The 12,601-nt window shown below is 47.1% G+C and overlaps 1 protein-coding gene across 1 annotated transcript in view; it reads right to left on the reverse strand.

Annotated features, from left to right (window-relative positions):
- Positions 1-3,722: 3,722 nt before the first annotated feature.
- Positions 3,723-12,601, reverse strand: part of COLGALT2 (collagen beta(1-O)galactosyltransferase 2) — a 32,901-nt gene continuing 24,022 nt past the window's right edge. The window contains exons 7-11 of the mRNA XM_015419651.1: positions 11,203-11,309; positions 10,302-10,434; positions 8,133-8,260; positions 5,866-6,072; positions 3,723-4,021 (exon numbers count right to left, since the gene is read on the reverse strand). Coding sequence (XP_015275137.1) covers positions 3,745-4,021; positions 5,866-6,072; positions 8,133-8,260; positions 10,302-10,434; positions 11,203-11,309 — 852 coding nt within the window. The 3' untranslated portion in view covers positions 3,723-3,744. The remainder of the gene's footprint in view (positions 4,022-5,865; positions 6,073-8,132; positions 8,261-10,301; positions 10,435-11,202; positions 11,310-12,601) is intronic.

The following is a 12,601-nucleotide window of genomic DNA, read 5'->3' on the forward strand; positions in this document are numbered from 1 at the left end:
GCTGCTTATGTTCCTCCTACCTGCCTCAGTTTGTTTCCATCCAAACGTCTGTGAATAAATTTGACAGGCCTGGACCAAAGCATCAAAAAAGTATTTCCTTCCCATTATGCATACCAGATAGCTGTATTTGCAATACTAATGAATTGCAAAAGTGAGAGAACATAAGAGAAGCCATGTTGGATCAAGCCAATGGCCCATCCAGTCCAACCAACACTCCATGTCACACAGTGACCAAAACTCAGGTGCCATCAGGAGGTCCACTAGTGAGGCCAGACTTCAGAAGTCCTCCCACTGTTGTCCCCCAAGCACCAAGAATACAGAACATCACTACCCCTGACACAGTGTTCCATCTATATCTTACGGCTAACAGCCATAACTAGAACATATAATCAAATGCAGCTGAAGCCAAAATCTGAAGCCAATCCTGGCTAAGCACCTTTTTTGCATGTAAAAAAGGAGTTACAGATGCTGGATAATGACTTTCCATCAACAATTTCTGAAAGACTTCAAAGATTTGTCATCCGTGGGTTTCAGATTGTGTTCTGGAGAGCCTTCAAAAGCTGCTCAGGGATTCCGGAAGAAGTTTATTAGTAAAAACAGATAAACTTTCCTAAAAGTTCACTCACCACAACTTAACTTCCCCCACAATATGCGAGGTTTTGTTAGGTGCATTCCAGGTAGAATACAATATACAGAGAACAGTGACCGCAACCAGGCCTTTTCTGCTAACAGAGGGGACCCACACAGCCTCCTGTGATTTTGGGGAACCAGGTTTGTTTTGAAGCGCAAACTTCCCCCTCAGTTACCAGATGTTCTTTACGCAGCAAGAGTGAAGGCTTTGGGTTTGTCGCTGTGAGGTAAGCTTTGCGGTGAGCAAGTAGAACTCAGAGAGCACTGAGGCAGGTAAAGAGGTAAAGGTTCCCTTGCTCGAAAGCCAGTCGAATCCGACTCTAGGGTTGCAGTGCTCATCTCCGTTTCAAAGTCGAAGAGCCAGCGCTGTCCGAAGACGTTCTCGTGGCCATGTAGTCGGCATGACTGAACACCAAGGCGCACGGAACGCTGTTACCTTCCCACCGAAGTGGTAACTATTTTATCTACTTGCAATTTCTTGCTTTCGAACTGCTAGGTTGGCAGGAGCTGGAACTAGAGACGGGAGCTCACTCCGTCATGCGGCACACTCGGGTCTCGACCTGCTGAACTACCGACCTTCCACAGCCTGCAGTTCAGTGTCTTAACCACTTGAGCCACCGCAGCTCCACTGAGGCAGGAGCTGTATATAAATAACAGAGAGGATGTATTTATTTACAGGAAATTTTCGAACAACGGACCAGCAACACAGGTCCCCAGATAGTCAAAGGAGAAACCTGGCTGAGGCACATAAATTTAAGCTGGCTATGGCTTCAGAGTGTGGTTTCAGTTTTCTTTAATGCTTTCAGGCACAAACAGGCTTTTGGTGACTAGCCACAAAGTTGGATTCTCTCTCACACACACCATTCCACCCACATCAGCCTGCCCTTTCCAAGAGTCTAACTAAATGGTGCCAGGCCTGCTCATTGCCAGAGACAGACCTAACAACTGGGTACGCTATTCTCTCCCAAGAGGTAGAGCTAAACCACTCTGCCACACAGCCAGGGAGGGCTACACTTCTAACTGTCTGCTCTTTTGCTGAGCCAGACCTGAGCTATCTCTGCTCTCACCCTGAGACAGACCTCCGCTCTCCCTTGCCGTCCTTCCCTTAAGCATTTCATCCCCCTTCAGAAAGGTGATTTGGAGCCGCACTCTTATGGGCTCAGCAGAGTGGCTGTTTTCCCCTTCAGGGGCAGGACAGCCTCCTGTCTGTCACCGGGACCTTAATAAATAGGCCACTCATCCAGTTTACACGAAGTGAAAGGTAGGTCCGAACACTCCCGACCAATACCTCACGGAGGCTTGACAGCACACTCGATAACATGCCCCAGAATCCTCTGCAGCTCTTTGCAACTAGTTTTTTGGCAGATGTGTGAAGTTTCCTACTCTGTGAAGCCTACTCAGCAAAGAATGCATTCCCTGAAGATAAATTTTGAAACAAACAGGTGCAAAAAAAAAAAAAAAAACCCTCAGAGCAGCAGAACATTTGAATCCAGTCTCACACCCACCCTCCCACATCTGGATATGTGCTGCAAGATTCTTGTTCCTTCAGAGAGCCGTGTCAAGACCAAAAGGATTTTTTCCAGGGTTTCTTTAATCTTTCAAAACAGAAAAGACAGCAACAGGCAGTGTGCTCTTCTCTTTTCCTGCCACACCTGGTGTCCCAGCAGGGTTAGCACAGCACCAACATCTCAAGTCATAAATAAAGACCACCACACAGATGAGTTGATTTGCACCCATTGCTATATATTACCAGACCAGCTGATAACCAGCAAAATACCCCCACAAGAAAAAGCACAATAGATCAATTATTCCAATAACATTCCCATGAACGGCATCTACAGCAGGTTCTTCTTTTAAAAAATGCACACAGATTCTGGCTTCATTTAACATTTTGCATCAGAAATTACTTCTCCATCCAATGCTTTGAGCTAAACCTCATCCTAGAAACAGCTGTCCACCTGATTTATGGTGCACTTTTAAGAATTACAAGGCCTGTGGAGGACGTACCTGCTAGGGAGCCTATGTCAGCTCATCTCCAAAACAGACAAGCTTGGTCATCAACTGAGGGAGGAGCAACTGTTTTTAACTTGCGCAAACCAGTTCAAAGCAAGCCACCAAAAGTCCAAACAGTAAACCTGGTGCCACTGGCGCTCACGGCTACAACTCTGAAAGGGAGACGCTCCATTCTCAGCAAAACCCTTGTATTTTCCCATGGAGGCTTAAAAAAGAATGCCAATTTCTTTTTAGACACACGTCGTCTTTTTGGACTAGCAACTGATTTGATAAAAAGAGCCCAGAGAACATTAGTACAGGGCTAGGGGAGACACTGAACTGGAAGTATGAGATAACCAGTTTACATGCGCTTTAAATGAAAAGCAGGAGAAGATTAGAGAGGGATATAATAGGGATTAAACTAATGGATAGAGAAGGAGGACTATACAGCATTCTGCAAATGGGAAGCCATTAGAAATTCTTTGCAATTCTTCATCTTTTTTGGCTCTACTAGAGGAGAGCCAAGCTACTGGAACCATCGATGGCCTGGAGGAAGGTCCAGGATACAGGCCCAGTAAGGCCTCCAGCAGTAAGCAACATGATTCCTGACAATGATCCTTTGGGTGGGGGACCCTCCCCTTCTCTCAGAGCATGTGATTAACAAAATGAAAATCAGCAACCATTCATGTTCTGCGGCAGCAGAATGACAAAGAAAGGCCTGTGCACCTCTCCTAGCCCCTGTATATATTAATCTTTATAAATACAGTAATTTTACACGAAGAACTGTAGAAAGAGGTCATTCAAGGAGCCGTCTTCCTATGTAAGCATCAAACTCACTGTCCTGTTGAGTCCTCCAGCAGCTCAACAGATGTTTCTATGGTGCAAATCTTGTAAGCCAAAGAGATGGCCTACCGTTGAGGCCACACTTCTCAGAAGTCTGCTAGCTTGACTCGCTCAGGTTCAGCGTCTCCCCCACAAAAAACACAAGATGCGTCCAATCAATGTGATTTGTTTGCCCATCAAAACAGCACAGTAAGATCTCTGGAAGCTTCTAGGCCAAAAAATAAAATAAAAGGAACACAAGGCAGGTCCGGCTGTTGTGAGGGTCCCTCAGCCGAGCAGTCATAGTTCGTCCCTCGGAGACGACGCATCCAGTGAGGGCTGAGGGGCCAAGGCATCCTTGTTCTGGGCATCTGTGTGAATCTGCCCCTGCTGCCGTGATTTCCGAGAGAGCGTTCTGTCCCAGTCTGTGGCCACGGTCTCGTTGTCCCAGATGGTGGAGGTCTCGGTATCACTGAGGTAACCTGGCTGCCCAGTGTAATGGGTGGGATAGATCAGCAGAGGCTCTGCGGAGAAGGCTTTTAGGTCTCTTGGTTCATAGTACTCCATGTACTTGGCACTAAAGAGAAGAAGAAATACCATGAGAAGGGCACCATGGATCCAAAGCCACTGGAAGACTCAGGAGGATGAGCAGGGCTGCACTATCCATCTCCTGGTGGAGGTTATCCAACAGGGCAACCAAGACGGTTATAGTCCCACATTCAGGCCCGAAGCCAGACTGGAAAGGATCTAGATAGGTTGCTTCATCCAGGAAATCCTGGAGTTGTCCAGTCAACATCTGCTCTATCCCAAACAACTGGACAACTGGGCTGGCACCATCTGGTCCTATCGTTGCTAATGTAAAGTCTAAGCTGGTACAAATGAGAGACATTTTACCTGCAAGGTTCGAGTTCAGTAGCACCTTACAGACCAACAGAATCTCCAGGGTCTCTGCTTTCAAGGGTCAAAGAGGGACTCTAGAAGGCTTCTACCCTGGAAATCTTGTTGATCTTTAAGGTGCTACTAGACTTGAATCTTGGTCTGCTCCTGCAGACCAGCTCAGCTGCCCACATGAAACTAACTATCTGCAAAGTGGTCCCAGGAGGCCACCCAGCAGCCCACCCCCTCCTGCAGGCCCAATCCCAGGAGGCCTCCGACCATACAGAACAGCTCTGCTGGTTTATGCTATGCAGACACACAGGGGACTGGTTTAACTATCTGTTTCAACAATTGGCTGCTGAGAGAAGCAGCAGCATAGTGAAGACGGGAGAGAAGCAGAACTCCGCTGGGCTGTGTGGCAGCAGGCATATGCCGGAAAGCAAAATGTGTAAGGTGGCCAGGGGATTTGGGGAGCGGTCTGGGAGGGGGTGGGGCTGTCTCCGACACGATGATGTCGTGCAGTGTGACATCATCACATCGGGGACACAAAACCACACGTGCATGCCCCCCCCACTTCCCCCCCAAACATTAGCCATGAATTCGCGGGCCCCAAACAACCACAAATGGGTCAACAACCAGTCTGCTGAAACATCAGGTCCCTGTGTACGAGTGGCAAACGACATGACCTGAACCCACAGGAGTCTGAGCAGCCCTAATGCTAAAGTGTTAAGTTGTCACCTTCCTCTGTATCTGAGAAAAGTCAGGGTTATAATTTTTTTAAATTAAATAAATTTGGATATCCATAAGATCACACTGCTCACCCACCGTCTGTCTACAGTCTATTGTTCTCTGCATCAAGTTTCTAGGCCTTCCTATTAAAGCTCTCCAGAGTTTCTTTAACAATGTATGCCCACACTTCCACCGGACGTAATTCTACCTGATATGAATGCATCTTTTCTTCCCTAACTCCAGTTTCCTTGCTGTTCCTTATTCCAGAAACGATCCCCTCCCTTCCACTCGGTATAGGGTTGCCAGGTCTTCCCTGGGTCCCGACAGGGAGCTTCAGCCCGGCCCCTGGAGTCTTCTGGCATGTGCGCCACAATGACATCGCCCAGAAGTGATGTCATCACACCAGGCACGTCGTGCAGGGGATGCGCTAGCTAGAGCATCCCCTGCATGACGTGCCTGGCGCAATGATGTCACCTCCAGGGGACATCATTGTGATGGGCACGATGGGGCTCCCCCACCAGCCAGCTGGCCAGTGGCGGATTGGGGGCCCGGAAAACAGGGGAAACCCCACCCCCATGGGGGGGGGTTGGCAACCCTAATTCGGTAGGCCATTTCTGAAGTTGTCACAGCAACAATCGGATAAAAATGGAGCAAGAGATGGGGTGGCCTATTCTACCCTGACCTGAAATCACAGGCTCTGGTTGCCTAGTGGACAGCACTTGTTTACTCTGGGATGCATGTCGCCATACTGCTATGTGGCACGGCACAAATCTCACTGACAATGACCATGCAAGCTTGCCAGAGCAAACAACTTACACTGGGTGCTTGTTGTACATGACCGGCAGGAATTCATCCACTGGCAACATCTTGCCGAACGGCTGAGCGTCAATCAATTTCTGAGCCCCCTGCAAGGAGATGGCGTAGCCGAGCGTCCAATAAGAGTAATCGGCTTCCACAAGGTTCATGACGTTGGGAACAGCCTTCTCGGGACGCTCCACTTGCATCCGTTTCCGGCCAATGTAACTAGAACAAAAAGACAGATTTCTGCCATGTAAGTGATGTTCTTTTTCTATAGTGCCCTGCGTATGTGCATCACAATACTTAAAGTTGTAGCATTTGTGGAACCCAAGCAAGGGTGAATCTCATCAGTGTCTTAGTGGGGAACCGCTGAGAGACCCACACAAGCTTCTCTCAGTCAAAGGAAAGGGTGAAGTGTATTAAATGTACAGGCAGGCACAGAAAGACAGTCTGCCATAAAACCCCAAATTCCGAGCCATGGAAACTCAAAACCCAAGAGAAGCCACCTTCCAAAATCTTCAGGAGTTGTATTTCCAGGCAGGAAGTTCAGTAGAGGGTCAGGGTCAGTTATTCTCTAACTATGTGCTGCAATAACCCAAGCTGCCCATCTATCTCTGCACATTTCAACAGTTATGGTCCTGTCTCCTTCCAATTAGCTCCTGCTGGGGAACGGGGATGTAATTCTGCTGCATTTCTGCACTACATGTGATTGGCTCAGTCATTCCCCTAAGAGGAGCCCAGCCGTTGTGTCTTGCATGAGTCACTGTTCTGGATTAGTCGTCTTCAAATCAGTCTGCGCTGGTGAGAGGTAATTCTGCTATGGCTCCAAATCAGATGTGAGTCCAAAATTCCCAATGCAGAAGAATCCCCTGCTTGTAGAGGAGGCTGCCTGTTGCCTCTCTTCACAGATCACCATTCTGTCTTGCCTCCTTCTGCGTGAGTCAAGAGACATGTCCAGATCCCGACTCATGCTCAAACATGACAGGAAATTCTGACTCTTACAAAGCAAACCTTTGCAGAGGCCAGACGGAAGCATGCCTATGATTCTAATTTGTAACCACCCATCCTTTGCAAGGCAGTTTTAGCCAAATCACGCAAGCCAGGTCCCACCACCACCTTCACTGCACAATGCTTTTTTGAAAGCTGGACAGAATTCCTGGGCAATTAGATATATTTGGTGACTGGTACACATCAGGGAGCATCAAATAGGTTTATAAGGAGTCACAATTATTCCAAGCAATTGAAATTCTTGCACAATGAAAACCTGTATCCAGGGCACAGAGCTAAACATGAGGCATAAAGGCTCCGGTTGGCCTTAATTAAAGGTTTCTGCATCAGGCCTGAATCTCCCCCTCTGAATGCAAGTAAAAGAATTCAGCTACGGTATTTTTAATGGCTGTTATCCTCTGACCAGGGATACACACAAAGGCAGCCAGTGCACTGCTTATTTTGCTAGCCATTTAAGAGCAAGCGTGACTCCATACAGTGGACAGCAGTAACAGGCTCTGCTCTCTGGTCATCCAAGGAGGCTTTTGCTACAGGAACCTGCAATGGCAAATGTTTCATCTAGCAAGAACCTGTGTGAAGGCCTTCTTGGCCATTTCCCCAAACCTCTGGAACTGCCTACCTCAATCTTCTCATGGGATGGCTTCCCCGTGCCAATTAATTTTTGTTAATTATTCCAGAAAGCCATTTTTAATTGCTTTTCCCACCTTGGTCCCATTGACCTCTGTTCTCTACCTCTCTCACACTCAGACAGACCATGAGTTTCTCGGTTTAAAAAAAAATGTTGTAAGCTACCGTGTTTTTAAATGGAAAGACAACATATAAATGATTTAAATATATAAATTCAGAGGCTACACTGGAACCATCTCAATGAGGGACACCCCCATCACAGCCCCACAAGGAAACAAATACAAAAGCTTTCTGTTTAGATTACTTCACGGTACTTATGCAAGGGCTGGGCAATTCCTAGGTCTTTTGGTCAGCCCCCTTTCCACTTCAGTTCTGCCTCCCATGGACTACTCTTAAGCAGTGTTCCCTCTAAGCTGAGTTAGTGTGAGCTAGCTCACAATTTTTTAGCCTCCAGCTCATACATTTTTGTCTTAGCTCAGGAAGGAGGGCTCCATAGCAAACCAGTTCATGCAGTAGCCAAATCGCTCGCTCACAACTTTAATGCCAGTAGCTCAGAAAGCAATTTTTTTGCTCACAAGACTCCACAGCTTAGAGGGAGCATTGCTCTTAAGTGCCATGGAAAGAAGCCAGGGGGACTGCAATTTACTTACATGAGTTCCCAGTCGAGCTGGGCTTTCTCGATGTCGTCCATCAGCTTTGTGAGCTTCTTCTTGAACTGATGCTCAAAGCGCACGTCGTCTTCAATGACCAGGGTCTTCTCCATCTCCCTGTCCACCACCTAAGAGGAACACTTTGAAAAGTCACTGGAAGAGACTTTATACTCAATGCCCAAAACGCATTGTAAAGCTGACAGAAAGTATGCCTACAGCAGTCTATTTCAAGGTTATTTATGTGGTACAAAATTGATTTAAGTAACTGAATGGTGTTTAGGATGACCAGCGTCACTGAGAACTTTGTAAGGTGGAAAAAGGTGGAGGCACATTTTTAAATAAATACATAATCAACGACAAGGCAGTTCAGCTGGACGTTTTCTAATCAGTCGACAACAGAAAAGAGAAAGGAAGAAAGAAAGACACGCTGCTAATGGAAGGAGGACCAGAGAAAGCAAGATGGGTAGCCGTGTTTGTCTGTAGCAGTAGAAAAGAGCAAGAGTCCAGTAACACCTTAAAGATTAACAAAATATGTGGCAGGCAATGCTCCCTCTAAGCTGTGGAGTCTTGTGAGCAAAAATTCTACTTTGTGAGCTCCTGGCATTAAAGTTGTGAGCGAGCGATTTGGCTACTGCATAAATTAAGTTTGCTTTGGAGGCATCCTTCCTGAGCTAAGACAAAAATGTGTGAGCTGGAGGCTTAAAAACTGTGAGCCAGCTCACACTAACTCAGCTTAGAGGGAACACTGGGGGCAGGGTAGGAGCTTTCGTGAGTCACTGCTCACTTCTTCCGATACCACCACTTCAGATAGCTGAAGAAGGGAGCAGTGACTCTCAATAGCTCCTGCCCTGCCACATATTTTGCTAGTCTTTAAGGTGCTACTGGACCCTTGCTCTTTTCTACTGCTGCAGAGAAAGCAAGAAAAGCTTATGAAGGCTTGTCACAGGAATGAGAGAACGGTCCTGCTAGCCAGACTTCCCCAGCGGCCAACCAAACACCTCCAAGAAAGAGCGGTGGCATTTCTCTAGCGCTTCTCTCCAGCACACGGCCTTCAGGTGTATCCCGGCTCTGGGATGCCACTGAGCTCTCTCAGCCATTAACCATTCATACGACGGCCTTCTAAGAGTTTATCTCATCCTGTTCAAAAGCCGTCGAAGCAAACGAGCATCAACACAACTGTTCAAATCAGATGCTAAACAAACCCATGTCGATTTGTTCTCCGATGCTCAAACAGAACGTACCTGAAATGAGGAATGTACTAAGCGTCCAAGGGACTGAACACGGAAATTATAATAGTATCAGAGGGTAGCTGTGTTGGTCTCCAGTAGAACAAATAGATTTGAGTCCGGTAGCACTTTAGAAACCCACAAGATTTTGGGGAGGTATGAGGTTTCGGGAGTCAACGCTCCCTTTGTCATCAACCAGCTACCACCTCTCCACATGACAGTTGCATCAGCAGCTACATAGGGAAGCCACACAGACTTACCCATCAGTTAAAACCATCAGTTAAAGGTCTCTGTTCCCCCCCCAAAAAAAAAACAATTCTGCCTGTTATTGTGTGTGTGTGTGTGTGCTAAGTGCCATCAAGTCGCTTCTGACCCATGGTGACCCTATGAATTAAAGTGCTCAGGAAAGCTATTTCATAATGCAGGTGCCACTAGTGTGGGCCCCGTCTGTTCACACTCATCCACAGGAAGGCACAAGAAGCAGATCTCGGTAAGAGGCATGCAGTGTCACATGGGGACATACCGGGAGAGGGAGTCCGGCAAACATTTGGGTCCTACATGCCATCATCAACAGCCTTGTTTGGTGTAGTGGTTAAGTGTGTGGACTCTAATCTGGGAGAACCGAGTTTGATTCCCCACTCCTCCACTTGCAGCTGCTGGATGACCTTGGGCAAGCAATAGTTCTGTCAGAGCTGTCCTTAAAAGAGCAGTTATTGAGAGAGTTCTCTCAGCCCCACCCACCTCACAGGGTGTCTGTTGTGGGGAGGGGAAGGGAAAGGAGTTTGTAAGCCGCTCTGAGACTCCAAGTGAAGGGCGGGGTATAAATCCAATCTCCTCCTCCTCCTTAGTCTCAGCAAGTTCAGTCTGCCAGTCCTTCCAGCCAGACTGAGAATGGGCAAAGCACCTCATAATAACAGTCAAGAAAACCAGAAATATACGTCACCTCCTTCCATATGTAGTAGTGGCTCAGGAAGCAGCCAATCTCCCCTCTGGTCAGTACCCTCGAGGAGTAAGGATCCCGGTAACCAGGAAGCATGTCTATGTTGAGGGCTTTGAGTTGGCTCGTGTTCAGGGCCCTGCAAGACCATGAGAATGAAACCGTTTGACCGCAGATCGGTAGGATGACCTAGATCCCTTATTTTTGCTCAATGCTCCCCAGCATTAAAAATTCCTGCCAAATTAAAAACAACAACATTCTATTTGCTTGGGAGCATTCAAACATGGTCATTCAGAAACACTCAGGAGGTGACAAACGCTCACCGTACTCTCCCTTGTAGCTTCTGCCTTGTCTGAAATTCACAGAATTTGACCCAAGTAGAATTTAACTGGACTTGGAACATTTCACGTGGGAGAAAAAGCCATTGTATTGTCAAATCCTACAATACAATGGTTGAGCCCAGTGTGACCTCTCGGGGTGCTTCCTCCAGTGCAAGAGCTCTTCGTGGTAATTACCCCTTATGCATTATTTCTCTGTAGGGCCTTCCCACCTTCCCAGTATAACAGCATTAGCAAGATACAGTCAGTCTCCCCTCATGCTGTTTTTGAGCATGACACCTGGCGAGTGGCATTTCAGGAGGCATTTTGGGTTCCAGCAGGAGTGGGAAGGCAAGGAAGGTATCTTCTGCAGATAGTAATCGTTTCTGTCTGTTGAAAGCACCAGTGGATCCAAACCAGCATTTCCAGACATACTGAAGGAGAAACGTGCCTCAAATACATGCTCCATTATGGTGAAGTATTCACTTTGATGAAAATAATTCAACTAGACTGTCAAAATAGTGCAAACCTTTGTGCCAGGCAGCATGTAAACCTTCCACAAGCACAAGGGGCAGCAACTCAAAACTCACTTTCCATCTACAGCTTCTACCAGCTTGACCGCAATTTCCTGCTCATACAATGTTCGTAACATTCGGTCTCGCCTGTCCTTCCGACGTTTCAGATTTATCATGAAAATCTAGAGGGAGAAGGAGAGAAACCAAAACTTACAATATAAATGTAGACAAGGGGGAGTGCAGTGTGAGAAGACGGTGGGTAATTTTCAGGTCTCCCCTTGTTTGGGGAAGAGGGCAGCAAAACGTATTGCCTTGAAGGTCGTAACTCTCAGCCTGTCCAGTGAAAATAGATGGCAAGGACAGGCTGCGAGGGAAACAGATTTCCAAAAATTCGTGAAATTTATGAAACATGAAAGGGGTTGGATGGACAACTAGGGGCTGTTAGAATATTTCCTTCCCCCACCAGTGTCCCCTCTAAGCTGAGTTAGTGTGAGCTAGCTCAGTTTTTTAGCCTCCAGCTCACACATTTTTCTCTTAGCTCAGGAAGGATGACTCCAGAACAAACTGATTTATGCAGTAGCCAAATGGCTCGCTCACAACTTTAATACCCGTAGCTCACAAAGTAGAATTTTTGCTCACAAGACTCCACAGCTTAGAGGGAGCATTGCCCCACACCCCAGGATTCACTTGGTGCCTCCTCCCCACAGCAAGGGTCATTCCGTAGTTTGCTCCAAGCCTCTCTCCAGGCAGAATCCCAAGGGGGAAGCTGAATCTAAACAGGCCCCAAATGTAGTTTTTAGTTGGGGAATTGGGTTCTATTTCCCAGCTGCCTGAGAACTTCTTTCTGGGACACCACATAGTTCAGCAGTATTCACAGCTGGTGTGGTGTAGTGGTTAATGTGTCAGGTAAGGACTTGGGAGCCCCCAGTTCAAATCCCACCTTAGTTGTAAAGCTCAAGGGCAGCTTAATCCTAAACAGAGCTGCACCCTTCTGAGTTTACTGCATCCACTGGCTCAGAGAGGTAGAACTTTGCTTAGGATAGTACTGTGGATGACCTTAGACCGGCCTCCTTGACCAAGATTGGTTTGAGGAGACTGCTGAATAAATTGCGTGAGTACTGCAATGCGGAAGGCTTGCAAATAAATTATGCCAAGTCAAAAGTCCTGGTTTTTAGGAAACGCCCAAAGAAATCTACCTGGAGCATTCTTGGCACCCAGACTGAACAATGCAGCACGTATAAATATCTGGGTTTAACCTTCTCTGAAACTCTCTCCTGGCACCCCCACCTTACATCATTAAAAGCTGCTACTATGAAGAATTTGAGGGCTCTACTGAAGTTCTACTTTTCTAAGGGAGGAGGCATGGTAGACCCAGTCCTTAAACTGTATCAGAGTAAGATAATTCCAGCCATGCTATATGGATCAGAGATCTGGGGCTGGGGAGATCAGATATTGTCCTCATTAGAAATAGTAC

The sequence above is a fragment of the Gekko japonicus genome, unplaced genomic scaffold (assembly GCF_001447785.1).
Source record: "Gekko japonicus isolate JY-2015 unplaced genomic scaffold, Gekko_japonicus_V1.1 scaffold1248, whole genome shotgun sequence".
Taxonomy (NCBI): domain Eukaryota; kingdom Metazoa; phylum Chordata; class Lepidosauria; order Squamata; family Gekkonidae; genus Gekko; species Gekko japonicus.